General features: G+C 50.1%; 2 protein-coding genes across 2 annotated transcripts; both read right to left on the bottom strand.

Moving 5' to 3' along the window:
* Positions 1-1,132: 1,132 nt before the first annotated feature.
* On the bottom strand, positions 1,133-3,104 carry LOC127311671 (uncharacterized). Its single transcript, XM_051342121.1, has 4 exons — positions 2,744-3,104; positions 2,438-2,667; positions 2,147-2,257; positions 1,133-2,020 (listed from the first exon to the last, which is right to left on the bottom strand). The coding sequence occupies exons 1-4, from the start codon at positions 3,019-3,021 to the stop codon at positions 1,299-1,301; spliced, it is 1,341 nt and encodes a 446-aa protein (XP_051198081.1). The 5' UTR covers positions 3,022-3,104; the 3' UTR covers positions 1,133-1,298.
* A 1,032-nt stretch (positions 3,105-4,136) lies between these two features.
* LOC127311672 (uncharacterized) lies at positions 4,137-7,090 on the bottom strand. Its single transcript, XM_051342122.1, has 4 exons — positions 6,819-7,090; positions 5,839-6,100; positions 5,508-5,575; positions 4,137-5,005 (listed from the first exon to the last, which is right to left on the bottom strand). Exons 1-4 carry the CDS (start codon positions 7,020-7,022, stop codon positions 4,667-4,669), a joined length of 873 nt encoding a protein of 290 aa, XP_051198082.1. The 5' UTR covers positions 7,023-7,090; the 3' UTR covers positions 4,137-4,666.
* Positions 7,091-18,993: the final 11,903 nt, after the last annotated feature.

Raw genomic sequence — 18,993 nt, forward strand, 5'->3', positions numbered from 1 at the left:
CGAGCGAGCGACAGACGAGGAGAATTTGCAGAGAGCACCCTGGAAAAGGGTTTATTTCGATTTCCTATGAGATGTCTGGGTGGGCCGGCCGTGCAGCATTTTAGAAAGCTGGACCGCCCTCTACTAACGGGCTAGCCCACTGTGTTCTTTTTTTTTTTGACAATAGGGCTAGCCCACTGTTGATTATTTGCTTCGTATTATTTCCTTTTGATGATTTTTTGTTTTCGAATTTTTAGCACGTCGCGAGGCTCTCATTTCTCTCCTCTCTTCCTCTCTCCCCTACACTCTCTGTTGTGGGAGTCTCCCGTTTCTCCACGGCTCCTCCCCCTCTCGTCTCTGGCGGCCTCACCGGCGGGAGAGAGGTGGGGGAGGAGCCCGGCTCCTCCTTGTTCATAGTAGAAGTAGGTTAGCTCTAGATGTTTTTACCCATGTGGAGTACGGTGTTTTGCCGAAGGAGATCAAGGCGTTGAAGCTCTCAGGCGGCTTCTGATGGCTGGCGGCGGGGGTTCTCATGCTCGTCGAGCTCCTGAGGTTGGAGCCGAGGATGAACGACGAGAATCTCGTTGTCTACCCTCTCTCAATAAGCCCGCGGTTTGTGTGGCTGCTCAGATCTGTTTCGTTGGCGAGATCTCTGCTCTTCTCCTTGGCCGGCATGGTGGCGGAAGGGAGTCAGAGTGGGTTGCTGCTGATGGAAGATTAGGGCGGTCCTGGAGCATTTCTTGTGCGGAACACATGATAGCCATTGTGTCGCTGTGATTCTTGGCCGAGAAGGCCGCCCTTCTTCAACCTCCAATGTGGAGGCCATTTCTTTGATCCATTGCCGGAGCTTAACGTCTCTAGAAAGCCAAGCGGTTTGTCCCCGGATTTCTAGAGGTGGCCGGTGGATGGATATCATTGTCGAAGGAGAGTTCTTGACCAACCAGCTCTCGGATTTCGGCGTCCACATGTGGAGATCGCCGATGACCTGTGGCAGCCACTGTCCTTGATTGCTTATTTGCTCTTTTCGTTAGGGTGCTTTTTGTAAATACAGAGGCCTTGTCTTCAAATATAAGGTTCTTTAGGGTGAGCCATGTGAAGGGTCTCTTTGTAATTTGTATCTGCCACGTGTAGTTTGAATGAAGTTCCATCGAGATCTCTTTAATCCCTTTAACTGTTCAAAAAGAAAGTACTAGTACATAGTTCATGTTTTTAGGAATCCAGCAAAGTGGTGCCCGTTCCCTCATTATATAGTTTTCAAAAAAGGATGAAGAAAAGGCTATAATTGCAATTTCACCATGGTAAACACTGTTCTAGGTCAACTAAAATCCTGAAATTCTCCTTAGCACGAACATGCCGAACCCGATGCCAAGGAAGGTGGCCGTAGAGATCCCAAATATCCCAACAAGTATCCCCGGCACGATGAGCGAGCTCCACCCTTTCGCCGTCGCCATGGCGGCCGCGGTGGTCGGCCCGCCGACGTTCGCGTTGGACGCGATGAGCAACGACTTCCTCTCCAGCCCCACGGCCTTCCCCACCCCGAGCACCACCGCGAGGTGCACGGCCACCTGCACCGCGGCGAACGCGAACACGGTGGGCGCCTTGGTCACGGCGTCCACCACGCTGCCGTTGGCGCCGACCACCGTGAAGAACACCTGCATCAGGATCAGCGCCATGGTCTCGCCGCTCGGCGCCAGCGCGCCCAGCACGCCCGGGAACGCCGTCGCCAGGAGCACCACCAGCGCCGTCACGCACGGCAGCGTGCCGCCCTGGGCGACGCCGAGCAAGGCGGCGATGGACGTGCCGGCCTTGCAGATCGCGAACGACAGCGCCAGCGCCACGCCGCCGTGCAGCACGGACATCCCGCCCCGGGGATCGCCGCCGTCGTCCTGGGACGAGGTTTTGGGCTCTGGTGGTATCTTGGACGCCAGCGAGAAGAGGACCGTGAAGTAGAGCGCGGAGATGAGGTTGTCCGCGGCCACGCCGGCGGCCACCACCGACGGCGACGTGCCCAGGGCCTCCGAGATCGCCACGAAATTCACCGCTGCCCCCATGAATCATTCACAAGCTCGGATGATTAGATCACACCATGACCGCGCGTTCATCGATCACCGGCCGTACCATTCAGGAATGATTCAGCTACTAGCTGGTGAGTTAGTTAGTTAATTACCTCCGCCGATGTAGCTCCCCATGAGAGCAGCCGCGATCTTCCAGCTATCTTGGCCGAGCGATCTCATCGGGAACAGCAAATAGGCCACCGTCGTGCCAATCACAGTCGCAACTAGCATGTCGAATTACACCAACCATTAGACATGAATGAACTAATCACGAATTAATCACACTACCAGGTCAAAAAAAAAAAATTAATCACACTAGAATCTGAGTGGGAGTGGCCACGAATTTCGTTGACTGTTTATGTAAGACAAAAGATAAGACGAAAATAAAGGATCTTGGCAGTTACCCGATCCGATGAGGAAGGCCTTGAGGAGGTCGCCGGTGGTGCGGACGACGCGGCGGAGGTCGGCGCCGAGGAGCAGGAGCGGGACGGCGACCGGGAGGAGGTACTCCATGACGACGCCGTGCGCCGGCGCGCCGGGGGTCACCAGCCCCGCCGACGACGCCGCGAGCCCCGCCAGGATGCTCACCAGCGCCCCGCTCAGCGCCGCGCCCCATGCAGTCCTCTCCTCCGCCCTGATGAACTAATGAAACCCATCAATCGCGTCGTACTCCAGGAGCTGAGCTGAGGTCTCGGTTCGCGGTTGGTTACCAGGTGCCGAATGCGGCGGCGGAGAGGAGGAAGGCCCAGTTGCCCCACTGGTCGCCGGCGGCGATGATGGACACGGCTGCAGGCGGGCGGACATGGCGCAGCCGAGGCGAGCACTCGCTGCTGCTGTTGTTGTCATCCGAGAGGCGACGGAGGAGTGGGCGCCGTGGCAACGGAGGCGCTAGCGGCCGGAGGCTGGCACGGCGGCGGAGGACGCGATGGCACGGCGGCGAGGGCGAGGAGGAGGGGAGCAGGGAGACGGGCGGCGCCATGCCGCGCATGCCAAATCCTGTTTTGTTGAGGCTCGGCAGCCAACGCTCGCTGCAGCTGGGCCAAGAGTTCCCGTGAAGAGAAACGAGCGGCCAAAGTGAGACTTGAAGCTGATTGTGACCGGATCTGGCCATTTCTGTTCTTTGCTACTACCTCCATTTCAAATTATAAGACGTTTTGGAAGGCTAGTCATGTTACATGTTATGCTTGGGAGCTACAAACACATAGAGAACTGTCAGTTTTTCACAATTTTTGTTTTGTTTTGAGAAAGTAACATGCATTTTATCATGTTACCAGCTTGCTTGGGCAAAATCTGCATTCTTTGGGAAGAAACCCTCAGTTATAGTGTTACCAAAAACAACCTCACTGCAATACCTAGCTAGTGTCCTAGTACATGTATGTTGATGGTCCTGGGAGTATTTGATGTGACATGAAACAGCAACCTTATTTGTAATCCAACTATGCAAGATACAGCCGGCCGTAGTGTCCTTGTATACTCTGGCCTGCGCCTCTTCCTGGCCTTTTCCTTGTCTCCAAATGCTGTACAAACTGCCGTTCTATCCTTAAACCGGATGCCGTCCATCAGATTCAGGCTCAGCTATCTTGATTCATTGAATGGAAATGATTAGCAGAAAAGTGCCATGTCAAGAAAAGAAAAATGCACTGCTTTTTATCAATCATCGCATGAGACATCCATGCCTTAAATAAACAAGAAAGGTTGACTGCAATGTGTTCCAAGGTGTGCAGGAGCACAGGTGTTGAACCAAGACCCTGTCAGTAGAATGCAACAACTACATCAGACAGGCTAACGCAAATGATTAGCAACAAGCATGAGACAGATGCTAGGAGGAACCTTCCGATTGCCCCTTATTAACAAGCATATAATCACAGATGCTTCTTCTAAGACAGATGAACACTCTGGATCTGGGAACATCACAGGTTGGCAACCATTCTTTGCTATGCAGAATTGCAGATACATGTACCTGACATCACAGGTGTCTAAAGTGACAAATCATTTGGTCTAACAGGCGCGCACAATGTCTGTTCAAGAGTCAAAGATTTGCAGATAACGCAGAGACAAACAGCCCAAATTATGTCTCTGAGACAAAACAGAATCAACAGAAGCTTCTCAAACCAGCAGACACTACATACATGGTTGCATTAAAATGGACATCATTCAGATACAATGTTGTTATCCATTCATATGACAAAGGAGCAAGAATTTAGCTGGCATGTCTTGTGTCAAGATAAAACTAACTTCTTGATGCCTTATAAATAGAAGACCACACAGGGAGTAAACATCAAGCATAAGTGCAAGCAAGCAAGCAATCAAGGAGCTCGCCGATATCTCCTTCAAAGACATGGCCGAGAGAGTTAGTGCAGGTGATCTCATCAGAGTCTACAAGGGTGAGAGGCGAAGCGGAGTTCGACAGATGCCACGTCGTGGGCAGATAAAGCTGAGGATAGCGCACATCGTGGCGCACTCGGTTGCTTCAGCACTCCTCAGGACTACGTCGCAACTTGTGGTTCTTGATCGGAAGTGAATGTCAGTTACACTGTGATGTTAGGATATGTTGCTGTAACCGACCCGCTGTGTAATTCTTCTTATCAGTTTGGAAATGTTGCTCCTCTTTCTACGCATCATTGGTGTAGACTTCAAGGTTGATCGTGTGGCTCGTCCTCACTTTTTGCAGCTTGCTCTTGTGTTGCGTCCTTTTGGTCCTCGTTCTGATCACTGCAAGGCTGTTTGCCATCTGATTCACTCTCGTCATCAGATGTTTTGTCGTCTGAGCTTGACGATGGATCGTTCATAAGACTCCTTGATGGCTTCATGCTGATGCCAATAATGCTTCTGATCCATGTTCCATCAAAAATAGATCTGCTTGTTGAGCCGCCCGTATCCTCCACATCTGATGGTGTACTCGACGGTGCACCAGTCAGGTATGTGGAGGCAGTTTTGCATGCAGTAAAAATCTCCTTTTTTGCTTGTTTGAGCTGATTGAAAATTAGAAAGATGGGCATGTGATTAATGTATGTGCATGAATAGATAAAACGATAACACTCCAAATTTTATTCAACCAAGCACACATAGAAGATAATGCTATTGCTGTTGTTGCACACACGTTGCTAGGCCTGCAGCTTTCTTCAGAAATATCTTTCTGAACCAGAGTGTCAGAGAACAATATTTTCCAAAAAAATCTCTTACGAATTTCTACAGCTAGCATGAATATCTATTTGATGATTCTAATCCATGGTTCCACAATCTTTCTGGTTTTGCCAATCAATCTTTCTGGTTCATTTATCCAAAAATCTCTTACACAATTTATTTACTTGCTACTGAGTTTTCTCCAACCGAGAGGTTCTGCAAATTCTAGCTGATATATAAGACCTACGACGAGAAACCGAGAAACATGACAAATTCTAGCGATAGTGGAAGTAGTTAGGAAATCCTGTAAGGCACATCAAACTAGCAGAAAATCCCAGAAGGTATACATACCTTTTCTGCTGTAAGTTCAGCAGCCTCTAGAGCTGCATCTCCAGCATTAGCGAACCGATTGATCCAACCTGAATATGTAGATAGATGGAACTTAGTTACACTATATGAATTAACTTGCTAAAAAGCTAAAAATGATATGGATCGCAAGCACAGGTGCGGTAAGATAATCGCTTAGATAATGTTTAAATTAAGGATATCACAACATTAGGATTCTTTGACTAAAGATTTCGTTTCATTTCTTCTAAAAAGACATTTAGCTTTCAACAACCACCATCAAAAAGACCAAGTACGGAATTTATTCTGAGGAGAAATCATCAACAATTCAAAGAACCTGGAAGCTTTGGCACGTCAAGCTTATCGCAGAACTCGTTGCAGAAGTGGTTGCAGTTTCTTGAGAGGATCTCATACGAGCTTCCAGGCCATTCCAAACTAAGTTCCCTCGCTATGTGATTTACTTTCAACATTGAGCAGCTCGTCTTCCCCAGCACGATGGACTCACGGAATGTGTACATGGGGTTCTTGCATGGAGGGCAGCTAAAAACCCCGCTGCCATGTTCGCAGTAACCAAATGACCATTCTTCCTCTCCATAGACCTGTCAGTGACACACGGAGTAAGTCAGGAACTAGGCACTCATCTAAGGAAAGAGCCTCAAGTGCCCACGACCTAGGCTTGATTAAGCCACTAACCAACATTTGATTTCACGTTTTATCACTCATAAGTTCATAAAATACATACATCCAAATTTTGACAAATCAGACAACCTTCATGGGACGGAGGGAGTAGTATAATTAATTTGGTGTACTTAATCAGAAGAATTTATAAGGTAGCAGTAAGCAGATCAAAATTCTAGATATGACAGGAAAATGCATAATTCATTTTTTTTGGGTGCATGTTCACCATCTCCTTGCATTGCATTGCAATCCTTATCAGACTCTCACACTTCTTCCACCATAGCCTGACATTCAACCCAATTGACTGAATAGACAACCTCAGAGTTTCCATTGAGCAATTCAGTAACAGATTACATATCTTTTTTATGAAGCAAAATTATCATTTACAAATAAAGACAGAATCAGGTTTTCTACACACTAGCAATTCCATATTAAAGAATCACCCAAGTTCTCACCACAATGTTCAGTACCCACAAAACCTATACAGTGAGTTCAGTACCCAAAATAACCGATGTTTTTTTTCTCTCTCTATAAGGCGAATCAATTAGGCTGAAGATCCAATCTCGTTGGCATCGCAGACAACACGGAGGATAAAATACACGAAAAACGAAGATGCGGCGGCGGGGAATGGGTCCTGACCTGGATGGCGGTGTGGAAGATGCCGCCGAGGCCGATTGCGTCCTTGAAGATGCGGTTGAAGTGGAGGACGGTGGCGCCGCCGCCGCTGGCCCCGTCCGGTCCGACGCACGCGACGTCGTAGACGTGCGCCACCACCTCCTGCTGGTGCCCCATCTCCGGCTCCTTGCCGGAGACGGCCGCGGATCGCTGCAACTGCAAGCTCATACTGGCAGGTGGGGTCTACCTGTCGGTCACTGGCTGGGTCTGGGTCTCTGCACTTTGGTGTGTGTACCTTTTCCTTCTTCACCCTCTTCTCCTTTTTATTTCCTCTCAAATTTACAGCAATTTCGCCCCGTGTAAATCAAGCTGCAGTTCTTATGGCATCCTGCAGCTGCAATAACTTTTCTTTTTCTAGTACCCGCAACTGCAAGATATTTAGAAAGCGGTCGAGTATGAATCCACCACACCAACATGTATTGTGAAGTTTATCTTTTCAACGGTAAGAAAAAATAGTCCCATATTTTTTTTTCTCGATATTACAAGTGTGGAGGCTTGTGACGAATGTGATGATCAATCTACCACAGCAACTTATCTATACCTATAATAATAAAGGAGCTAAGGTTTATGCCAACACTTTTTTTGGACCGTTTTGCCCTCCCACCAAATCGCATAACACAGACAGATGCCACGTACCGGTTCGATTCAGTTTATACCTCGCCGCGTTGTGTTTTCGGGTCGACCAAACGCTCGTGAGCTGGGGCTGTACGGGGAGTTCCAAGCATCATCTTTGAAGGAGGAGCACTGGGGGAGTGGAGGAGTCCAAGCTGCGGGGTACAGTAGATGCACAACATAGGACTGGAAATCCCGGGTTGCGGGTCGCAGCTCAATGCGCGGGTGAGCTTGCGCTCTTAGCGTTGGTCGGGGTGTGCCTTGACGAGGGAGTCACGCGGGGACATCTGGAGTGTGTGGAGGAGGGGTGGGACAATGGCCGGCTTGGACATGGGTTTGGACGCACGAGGATCCGCACGCGAGCTTAGAGTGGAACGTCAATTTCGCAAAACAGGGGGATTAACGCCCCTAATCACGTCCGTCAGGCTGCTTTCAAAGTCAAAAGAAAAGTGTCGGGAAAGCACATGAGCAGACTTAAATGAAAGAATTGCCAATGCACCTACTTGTCCCACATCCTGCCCCGCTTGCAACCCTACATGGGGCCAATGGGAGAGTGAAACAACGAACCAGCCAGGGATATTCTCTCGTTTGCTCCGTAGCGAAGCACGGGTTTTGTCCTAGTTTTCTTTAAAACATTTATTTCAGCTAATAGGTGAATATTATCTAGATGCGTAGTTGCACAAGTTGCCAATTATTTTAGTGCATATAGAACGAATGATTTTATGCATGAAATTTATGTGAAACACGGCAAGAGCGATAACAAATGAATGAATAGTGATCGGATCTTTCATGAAACTCCCTCGTGTCTTTGAGACAAGTGCATGGTTCAATGAAGTGTGTGGTTCAGTATTGGGATCTTCTGTAGTGGAGTCGGGGCTCCACATTTATAGGATCCTAATCTTAGTGGTATGTTTGGTTATGGCGTGTGATTTAGAGGCTGACAATATCAACGTGAACTTTGTTCTACTCAAAAGTGAAAGGATCGTATGCCGCACCTAGAGGGAGGTGAATAGGTGCTAACCAATTTTTAGTTCTTTTTCAATTTAGGCTTGACACAAAGGTAAATTCTCTAGATATGCAACTATGTGAATTTACCTATATGACAAGGTCAACGACTAAGCAAGATATAGCAATGCAATATAGAGGAGATAAAGGATAGAGGTAACCGAGAGTGGAGCACACGGAGACACGGAGTTGATTCCCGTAGTTCCCTTCCTTTGCAAGAAGGTACGTCTACGTTCGGAGGAGTGTGGTCGCTACGAAAGCCAGACCAACAGTCACGAAGACTTCACTCAGGTCTCCTGTGAGCAACGTCACGAAGGCCTAGCCCACTTCCACTAAGAGATTTCCTCGAGGCGGAAACCGGGCCTTTACAAAGTTCTTGGGGCACACATCCACAACCAAATTGGAGGCTCCCAAATCTGTAACAACACAACAATCAACAACAATACATCAACAATAAACAACTAGGGATCCAAAGAGGAACACTAGCAAGAGGGCCCTCAAGCATATGAGGGGGAAATGAAAAACGCTTGAGGATGTAGATCGGAGTCTTCTCCTTCGATTCTCCAAAGCACAAGTGACATAGGCACACCCAATGGGCCTGCCAAAGGTGGTACCCGAGGTTTAATGAAGGCCCACGACCCGAAGAATAAGAAGATTCGGAAGCCCAAGATATTATTAAGGAAAGTTAGAGTTGTAATAGAAGTCATCATTTGTAATCTTGCGGGACGGGTCAGAAACCCTCCCGGACTCTGTAAACTTGTGTATTACGAAACCCTCGACTCCACCTCCTATATAAGGGGGGGTCGAGGGACAAAGAAAGGATCGAATCTACTGTCAACACAACCCTAGTTTTTACATTGTCGAGCATTTTTCGGCTGAAACCTTCGAGATCTACTTGCCCTCTACATCCAACGAAACCCTAGTCTACAATCTGTAGGCATTGACAAGTTAATCCCTTGTCAATTGGCGCCGTCTGTGGGATTTAGAGGTTGCAAGGAGCTGATCTCGATGGCACGTCCAGAATCGTCGACTTCGTCGGTAGCAAGCAATACGATGGATCGAGGTAAACGGGAAAAAACTGATCTAGTCGATTTTATTCCTCACCCGCCCTCCCGTTTGGATGCATGTGCGTATCTGGAGGAGCCCATCGTCCTGACGTTCGGAGAATTCCGATTTAGCGTCAACAAGGAAGGATCTTATCGTCTCGAAGTTCCGATCTCGTCGGAATTTTCAGCGATCGATTCTGACTTTGTTATCACCAGAATTTGACCGAGTCAGAGGTGGGCCGCGATCAGGATGGATTTGAAGGTTATATATAGAAGAAATATGTGAATCGGCCTTTATATGCAAGGTTTGGGCTAGTTGGCCCGTGTATCTGTAATATATTAGTTTACGTATTGGTTAGTTAGAGTTTTACCCGTGCACGATTAGGTGCACGCCTGAATTAGAGAGTCCCTTGGATTATAAATATGTATCTAGGGTTTATGGAATAAACAACAACTCACGTTCAACCCAAAACAAACCAATCTCGGCGCATCGCCAACTCCTTCATCTCGAGGGTTTCAATCAGGTAAGCGACATGCTGCCTAGATCGCATCTTGCGATCTAGGCAGCACAAGCTCCACGTTGTTCATGCGTTGCTCGTACTGAAGCGTCTTTGATGGCGAGCAACGTAGTTATCATAGATGTGTTAGGGTTAGCATAGCTCTTCGTATAACATGCTTACGTAGTGCAGCCCTTGCATGTCTAGCCGCCCTCACGCCTATCTCAGGCGTGGGGGCGGCACCCTGCTTGTTCATCATCTAGTAGATCTGATCCGTTACGATTGCTCCTTGTTCTGCAAGGATTAGTTTAATATCTGCAATAGTTAGGCCTTACAAAGGGGGGGAGGATCCAGCGGCACGTAGGGTGGCGTTCGCAAGTCCTAAACAGGATGTTCCGAGGATCAACGTCATGTTGGTTTTTAGGCCTTGTTTAGGATCGGCTTATGAGCACCGTGCGTGGCCGCGAGGCCCAACCTGGAGTAGGATGATCCGATTATGCGGTGAAAACCCTAAATCGTCGTAGATCTCATTAGCTATATCTTGATCAAGCAGGATCACCAAGTATTCGTGCACCCCGTACGAATCATGGGTGGATCGGCTCTTTGAGCCGATTCACAGGATAACCTGAGAGCCGATCGAGGCTCGTATTTAATGTTTACGTGTATGCCATGCAGGAACTAAGCGAGGCATCCCCATCACCTTCCTGACCAGGTATAGGTCAGGTGGCACGCCCTTGCACTTCGCATCGCCGCGTGTGACCAGAAGAGTATTGCGGGCCGTCGCTCGGAGGGGTCTCAGCCAGCCGCAGCTCTAGGCTCTTCCCGGCTCTACACTGTGTTGACAGGCCGCTGCCCGCCGGTGGGTTTTGGCAGTCAACACATTCTGGCACGCCCGGTGGGACGAGCTTCTACATCAACCACATCGCCATCTACATCTGAGATGGCGGACGGCACGCCAGTCACCTACGAGGAGCTGCCCGACGAGCTCAAGAAGAGGTATGACGAGATCAAAGTCACCCTCGAAGCCGACCTCATCGGCTCTTTTCAGAGAACCCGTTCCCATGGCATCAGATGGAAGGGGTTCTCACCGCAAGGTGCACTCGATGGGATAGACCTCTCTGCCCCGTCGGAGGAACGCACCAGGTCCCTGCGGCAGGAGATCAACCACTTGGTGGCTCACTCGCTACACCGTCACTCTGAGAACCTGGTCAACACGTTGGAGCGTGTCGCTCTTCGCGTGATCCAGGAGATCATGAGGCACCAGTACTCGCCGTCAGGACCAGCCCTCGGGACGCATCAAGGGGAGTTGCCACTCCAGTCCCGTCCACCGCTGCCATATGCGTTGGCAGCACCAGAAGTGCCGGCTACACCGGCATTCGTCGTCTACAAGATTGGTGGTGACCCTAGTGACTACCAATTCTTGCCCGAGGCGCCCAAGGAGATCCCTCAAGGGTACGCGTGCACGTATGTGCCAGACTGTGGCAACTGGGCACTCACAAACCAGGCCACAACGTCAGGGACTTCTGGGAAAACAGGAGGAACGTCAGCGACAGAGCCTGAGAAGCGAGACGTGGCTAACTAAGTACGCCACCCCGACGAACCTCCGAGCTCAGCTCCTGCGGTTGGCTCGGAGTGGAAAAGCAAGCATGGCTGGCTAAGTACGCCACCCCGGCGAATCTTCGAGAGTTCAACTCCTGCAGCCACAGACGGATCAGATCGATACCATCTTGAGAGACCAGTTCGGCATGGTGCCGAAAAGGAGGGCAATCGGCTATTCCAAGCCGTACCCCGACGACTACGAGATGATCCCGCTGCCACCTAAATATCGGCTCCCTGATTTCTCCAAATTCAGTGGATCAGATGGCTCCAGCTCCATCGAGCACATCGGCCGATATTTGGCGCAACTAGGACCGGCTTCAGTGTCGGATCAGCTACGCGTGAGGCTCTTCTCACAGTCCCTCACGGGATCGGCTTTCGGATGGTATACCTCTTTGCCACCAGACTCCATACGGACTTGGAAGCGCTTGGAAGAGCGATTCCATATGCGTACCATTCGTAGGCTTCCGAGTCCGGCATTGCCGATCTAGCACAACTACGTCGAAGCGCGGAGAAACCGTGACAGAGTACATCCAGCGTTTCAGAATCTTAGGAACCGATGTTATTCGGTTCGTATAACTGAAAAAGAAGCGATCGAGTTGGCGTAGCAGGCCTTGCAACACAGCTCAAGGACATGGCCTCCCAAGCGGATTATCCCTCATTGGCGCACATGGTTCAGAAATCACAAGATATGAACAGCGCCACCCGGACTGTACCAAGATAAGTTCAAGCGTGCGATAGTCCCGGTCGATGCGAGAGGAAGACGAAGTTCTGCGGGAGACCAAGAGGTAGCAGTGGCTGAATGGACTCGGGGAGGAACCCCCGTGCCCTGCAAATGGGTAAAGCCACCAGGCCCACCTAGGGGATTTGATTTTGACGTGACCAAGACTGAGCAAATCTTCGACCTCCTGCTCAAGGAGAAACAGTTGACGATTCCTGAAGGTCTCAAATTCCCCACGGTGCAAGAGCTGAACGGAAAGCCATACTGTAAATGGCACAACTCGCTCTCCCATGCCACCAACGACTGCAGGGTATGGCGTCAGCACATCCAAGCGGCGATAGAAAAGGGGCGTTTAATTTTCAACCAGTACGCCATGAAGGTCGACACCCAGCCCTTTCCCGCCGTTAACATGGTGGAGTGCACTTACCCTGAGGGTTGCCAGCCAGGATCCTCGTTCAGCATCAACATGGTAGGACCTGGGAACCACTCTGGCAAAGATGGAGACGAGGGCAGCTGCTCTCGTAGCAAGGACACAGAGGAGGCCGCTCCACGCGATCGGCTCCGTCATGATGGCAAGTGCTACGTCACAGAGGGAGAGGTGAAAAACATAAGATATCAGCGACCCCTCTCTGATCACCTCCTCAACAAGTATGTGAGTCAGTACGACCGACGCCGACGATCCAGCGATGATGATGAAAGAGATCGTCTGGCTAGAGAAGCCAGAAGACATCGTCGGCACGATCACGATGAGGAGGAGCACGAGCGCTGTGCCATGGAACAATCAAGGGAGCAAGATGACAACGCCAGGCACTGGGACTGCCCCTTCTTCAGACACTGCTGTGATTCAGGAATGAGCCGATTACCCACAATCGGCAATTGCCCAGAATGCAACCAGAAGAAGAAGGAGGCAGCCAACGTGTCTGTGTTCAAGCGCTTAGGGCCTCTCCCGCCACAAAGCAAACGTGCTGAGTCCCCTCGGTGGGCAGATCTCGAGGATTCCGAAGACGAGGGACAGGAAGAAGAAGAAGACAGGTACCACCGTCCAAGGTGGTGCCCTGACGGACTCAGCCGTTCCCAAAAGCGCAGGGTTCAGCGGTTGCGCGGCCTGGAGGAAGCCGAAAGGTTATACCTGCATACGCTAAGGAAGGCACGGCCTGATCTGGCTGCGAAAGTTCAGCGAACCCTGGATGAAGAGGGTCGTCCACGGAAAATGGAGTGGCGTCCCAGGCAAAAGAAAGCCGATGATGAAACATCGGCTGGCACGAACATGGTGCTCGTCCTTCCGACAGAGCTTAGTGCTCCACAATTCTACGATGCACTCAAGGTGGACGACAGCAGGCGTATCAAGTCAGAGGTTGGGCTGGTTTTATCCACCAGCCTGACCGAATAGCAAGATTAAATCAATGAGCAAATGGGGCGAGGCTGATCTTTGTGATCGGCCCCAAAAATTTATGAAGGGACGTTACAGAACCTTCAGTCAATGGATGTGGAGGCCGATTCCAGCAATCGGCCAAAATTATCTTCACTACGTGTTCTGCCTGTGTTCAGCGTCGATCCACTGGGCAGCGGCCACGTCGGCAGATGAAAGTCAGCACGAATCCTCGCGGAACCGACGTGCAAGTGCAGTACCCTGGCTAACCATAAAAGCCGATATCTGCAGTCATCTGGCAGATTCGGCTCGGGGGGCATACAGTCAGATAAAGAACATGTGAAGATAAACATGTGTAAACATGCGTGCAGTGAAACATTGGGGGGGCCGATTAAGGAAAATCGGCCAAATAAAAAAAAAATTTAAGCACAGCCGATGCAGCAGACATCGACTTAAGGGTAGAAAGCTGATGCATGACCTTCGACTCCAGAGGTACAACTGTTACAAGCAGAGGGTCAATGGAGCAGGAAAGGATTCTTTTTGCAAGTATTCAAGTTCGCAGTATCAGCTGGGGCAGGTTTGAGGGATCATGACCCTGACCAATACCAAGAGCAGCATGGATGTGCAGATCAGATTAAGGGTGGGTTGCATCAGATCCACCAAAGGAAAGGAGCCGATCTAACCTGCAAGGCGCGAGAAGTGGACTGAAGAAGCTCGGGGGGCAGCTCGCCCTGAAGGTTCTCTGCTTTGGGAAGCCGATTTTGTTGAAATCGGCTGACCCTGCATAGGCGGCACATTTGGCTGATCCATTACCGTTCTCGCCTCGACTGAGACTCGGGGGGCAGCTGGCCTGGTGGATGCTCTGTTTTTGAAAGTCGATTGGTGGCCATCGGCTAGTCCTGCGCCGCGATTTTCGTCAAGGGTGGTGATCCGGCGGAACTCAAATTCATTGTTCGGAAGAACGAAGGATAGTTTGTGAAGGCTTGATGCGCTGACATTGGCTTTTTGAGTTTTGACCAAGATTGCAGTCACCCCGTTGTCAAAGAAAGGAAGGGCGGATTATGAGAGACCGATGCGTTGCCATCAGCTCATTAAGAATCAGTTAAAAGAGATCGGCAAAGTCGAATTGGGGAAACTTCCTCATTCATAAACAGGATTTCTTACAAAGAAAGAGCCGATTGTTCAAAGAAGGAAGAACAAAAGAAGGGTCTATTGACCAATCTACTACTGCTAGGCCTACACTAGTAGATCCTAATCTACGGGCCATCACTTCCCTCGTCGTCATCCTCGGAACTCTCATCGGCACTGCTGCCGATGGGTTCCTCGTCGCTACTTCCATAGCCCTCTACGGGAGCTTCATCCCCGTCTTCATCGTCGCTGCTGTCGTCGTCCCACCACATGCGGAGGCGTTTCGCCGGCGGGTAGCCCTCGAGGGAGTCGTCGTCGTCGTCGTCTTCCTCTTCCTCTTCTTCAGAGGAGGGGCAGCCGTCCTAGGGGAACCGGTCGTCCTCGCTTTCCGACTCCAGTTCCCCGACGGCAAGGAACTGAAGATCTTCATCCCCGCTGGTCAGGGACTGGTCGTCTTCGGACCAGATGGAGGAGGCGTGGTCTTCCAGGTCCCATTCTTCTGGGGCGCGGATGTCCGGCGGCGTCTCGCGGGAGGAGGAGGACCCGTAGGAAAGCTCGGAGGAGGAGTCATGGAAGACCGACGAGGAAGAGGAGGAAGAGGAAGACATGGCTATGGGAGGTTGGGGGTTTTTCGGTGCCGATGGCCGGAACAGAGCAGGATGATGAAGTGGCAAACTGCTCGGAGCGGTTAAATAAAGGGGCTATGGTGAAAAAATTCAATACCACAGCAGTTTTCGAGGAGGCAGTGCCCAAAGACAACGGTCAAATCACGCGGAACAGTTGAGAAGACAGGGGATCGTGATGAAGAATGCTGCAACGGTTCTGCTCTGCCACGACATGACCCGACGAAAGAAAGCGTAATGATTTTGGAAATGTTATTTCCAAAACCAGGGGGGCATGTGTTATCACCAGAATTTGACCGAGTCAGAGGTGGGCCGCGATCAGGATGGATTTGAAGGTTATATATAGAAGAAATATGTGAATCGGCCTTTATATGCAAGGTTTGGGCTAGTTGGCCCGTGTATCTGTAATATATTAGTTTACGTATTGGTTAGTTAGAGTTTTACCCGTGCACGATTAGGTGCACGCCTGAATTAGAGAGTCCCTTGGACTATAAATATGTATCTAGGGTTTATGGAATAAACAACAACTCACGTTCAACCCAAAACAAACCAATCTCGGCGCATCGCCAACTCCTTCATCTCGAGGGTTTCAATCAGGTAAGCGACATGCTGCCTAGATCGCATCTTGCGATCTAGGCAGCACAAGCTCCACGTTGTTCATGCGTTGCTCGTACTGAAGCGTCTTTGATGGCGAGCAACGTAGTTATCATAGATGTGTTAGGGTTAGCATAGCTCTTCGTATAACATGCTTACGTAGTGCAGCCCTTGCATGTCTAGCCGCCCTCACGCCTATCTCAGGCGTGGGGGCGGCACCCTGCTTGTTCATCATCTAGTAGATCTGATCCGTTACGATTGCTCCTTGTTCTGCAAGGATTAGTTTAATATCTGCAATAGTTAGGCCTTACAAAGGGGGGGAGGATCCAGCGGCACGTAGGGTGGCGTTCGCAAGTCCTAAACGGGATGTTCCGAGGATCAACGTCATGTTGGTTTTTAGGCCTTGTTTAGGATCGGCTTATGAGCACCGTGCGTGGCCGCGAGGCCCAACCTGGAGTAGGATGATCCGATTATGCGGTGAAAACCCTAAATCGTCGTAGATCTCATTAGCTATATCTTGATCAAGCAGGATCACCAAGTATTCGTGCACCCCGTACGAATCATGGGTGGATCGGCTCTTTGAGCCGATTCACAGGATAACCTGAGAGCCGATCGAGGCTCGTATTTAATGTTTACGTGTATGCCATGCAGGAACTAAGCGAGGCATCCCCATCACCTTCCTGACCAGGTATAGGTCAGGTGGCACGCCCTTGCACTTCGCATCGCCGCGTGTGACCAGAAGAGCATTGCGGGCCGTCGCTCGGAGGGGTCTCAGCCAGCCGCAGCTCTAGGCTCTTCCCGGCTCTACACTGTGTTGACAGGCCGCTGCCCGCCGGTGGGTTTTGGCAGTCAACAGACTTTTCATCGAGCAATGAAGAACTTTCATCGCCACGCTTCATCAACACCAAGGCAGGCGGAAAGCTCGCCAAGATATTCAGCGACACATCCTTCGGGTCGTCTGCGGACTCCTTTATAAGCAGCGACTCCGACAGCGTCGACAGCTTCAACTTCATCGACAAATCTGCTGCCTTTGGAAAGGTCTTCACCAATCTTCATGATGGTGTCACCAATCCTGACAAAAACCAACACCCAAAATATCATCAAGTCTATGCAATCGAGGAGGCAAGCCGAGCAGCACTAGAGACGTCAGAGGCTTTCGACGATTTGGGAAACCCATACGTCGATCCCGCTGATCTCAGAAGAGGCCTAGGCACTAAATATGTCGGGTCTTCACCTCGTGAAAGAGTCCAACTCCCGCAAGCAGCATGGGATAGAGCCGCAAGAGCCATGGACGGTTCAGAACCAATGACCACAACTGCTACGGCAGAAGAATTACAAGCTTATCAATATAGACTTGCTCGTGTGAGTAGGGAACTGGAAAAACAAATAGCTTCCTTGAACAGGAGAAAGGAGGCAGCTTCTGCGTCAAGCAGGCGAAGAGCAGAACTAAGCCGAAAATCAGGAACCTCGGGAGATAGTTATAGAGAAGCTCGGAGAAGAGCAAGATCTCGACTACAAAATATACCCGAAGCAGAGAGGGAGCATCTGGTTCAAAACCTCGACATGTCTTTCATGACGATCGACACCAGGGGAAATATTATCCCTAAAACACCAGAAGTTGGGTACATGGCAACGCAAGCTTATATCCTCGCGTCCAGACCACCCCCTGGGGATCCGAGAGAAGCGTTGTTCAACATGGCAATGGCAAGAGTTGGAGTCATGGGAACAACATTCACAACTACACCTCCCGAAGGAACTGCAAGGTAAAATAGTCCACGACCCACTGCAGTAGTGCAAGATCCACCGAGAACAAGTGGAGCAAGGGATACAACGGCTCAAATAAGAGTAGACAGAGCGCGGCAAGAAAGAAGAGAACATCGGCATTCACCAGAAGTAGCCGATGAAGATCTGTGCGGATTCCCGTGCTTTACGAGACGAGTCCGAAAAACTCGACCCGTCAGGGTTCAAGCTACCCGAAAATTTCAAGAAATTCGACGGTTTACAGGATCCTGAAGATTGGCTCGTTGACTATCTAGAGATGGTGAAGTTGATAGGAGGAACCAGGGCAACAGCTATGCAAAGCATCCAGGTACATCTGAGTGGAGCTGCACGATCTTGGATAAAGAAACTTCCCCCAGGTTCTATCGATAACTGGGATAGTTTCGAAGACATCTTCGTGAAAAATTTCCGGTCCACCTGCAAGAAACCAGCATCATTGGAAGAGTTGAGGGCGTGTAGACAGAAACACGACGAATCTATGAGAAAATATATACAGAGGTGGAACATCATCAAAAACTCGGTAGAAGATATATCTGACGAGAGGGCAATAGATGCGTTCGTGGCAGGAATTCGACGAGGAGATTTTGTCGAGGACCTAGGAAGAACTAACCCGAAAACAATATCATCATTGATGGAAATAGCAAATAAGTGGGCAGATGGAGAAGATGCTATACATAACAAGCGACACAGGTCGCCAGAGGAGGACCGCAGTCGGAATTTTCAAAATAGAAGGCGATTTTCTCGCCAGTTCTACAACAATGATGCTCCTGGCCACATATCGGCTGGTTTCCGAGGAAACTCTGGAGGAAACAATCAAGATAATTACCAAAGAAGTAACGAGCAACAAGGCGACAACAGAGGTGACTACCGCGGTAATAGGCAAAATAGTGGACCAAGGTTTCAGAGACCATATGTGTCTCCCGAGGAAATGATGAACGGACCATGCCAGATGCATTTCTACCTTGATAACAATGGGAAGAGGCAGTCCGAACATCTGCAGAAGGATTGTCGAAACTTTCAAGCAATGTTGCGAGCCGCAGGAATGGCCAACGCTCAAGCGATGAACAGAAACCCCCAGGGGCCAAGAAGCGAGATACATCTCCCACCTCCTCCCGCAATTACGGACGAAAATCGACACCAGCTCAGAATAGCAGCAGCACCACAACCAC

This window comes from Lolium perenne, chromosome 7 (assembly GCF_019359855.2).
Source record: "Lolium perenne isolate Kyuss_39 chromosome 7, Kyuss_2.0, whole genome shotgun sequence".
In the NCBI taxonomy this organism is placed as follows: domain Eukaryota; kingdom Viridiplantae; phylum Streptophyta; class Magnoliopsida; order Poales; family Poaceae; genus Lolium; species Lolium perenne.

What these genes read in the sequence shown, in the direction of transcription:
- LOC127311672 (XM_051342122.1), bottom strand. Translation starts at nt 7,022, where the DNA reads ATGAGCTTGCAGTTGCAGCGATCCGCGGCCGTCTCCGGCAAGGAGCCG. An exon ending in TGACGTGCCAAAGCTTCCAG is followed by an intron (nt 5,576 to 5,838) that starts GTTCTTTGAATT and finishes CTACATATTCAG; the next exon opens with GTTGGATCAATCGGTTCGCT. An exon ending in CTGAACTTACAGCAGAAAAG is followed by an intron (nt 5,006 to 5,507) that starts GTATGTATACCT and finishes ATTTTCAATCAG; the next exon opens with CTCAAACAAGCAAAAAAGGA.
- LOC127311671 (XM_051342121.1), bottom strand. Translation starts at nt 3,021, where the DNA reads ATGCGCGGCATGGCGCCGCCCGTCTCCCTGCTCCCCTCCTCCTCGCCC. An exon ending in GCCGCCGCATTCGGCACCTG is followed by an intron (nt 2,668 to 2,743) that starts GTAACCAACCGC and finishes TTAGTTCATCAG; the next exon opens with GGCGGAGGAGAGGACTGCAT. An exon ending in GGGGAGCTACATCGGCGGAG is followed by an intron (nt 2,021 to 2,146) that starts GTAATTAACTAA and finishes TCATGGGGGCAG; the next exon opens with CGGTGAATTTCGTGGCGATC.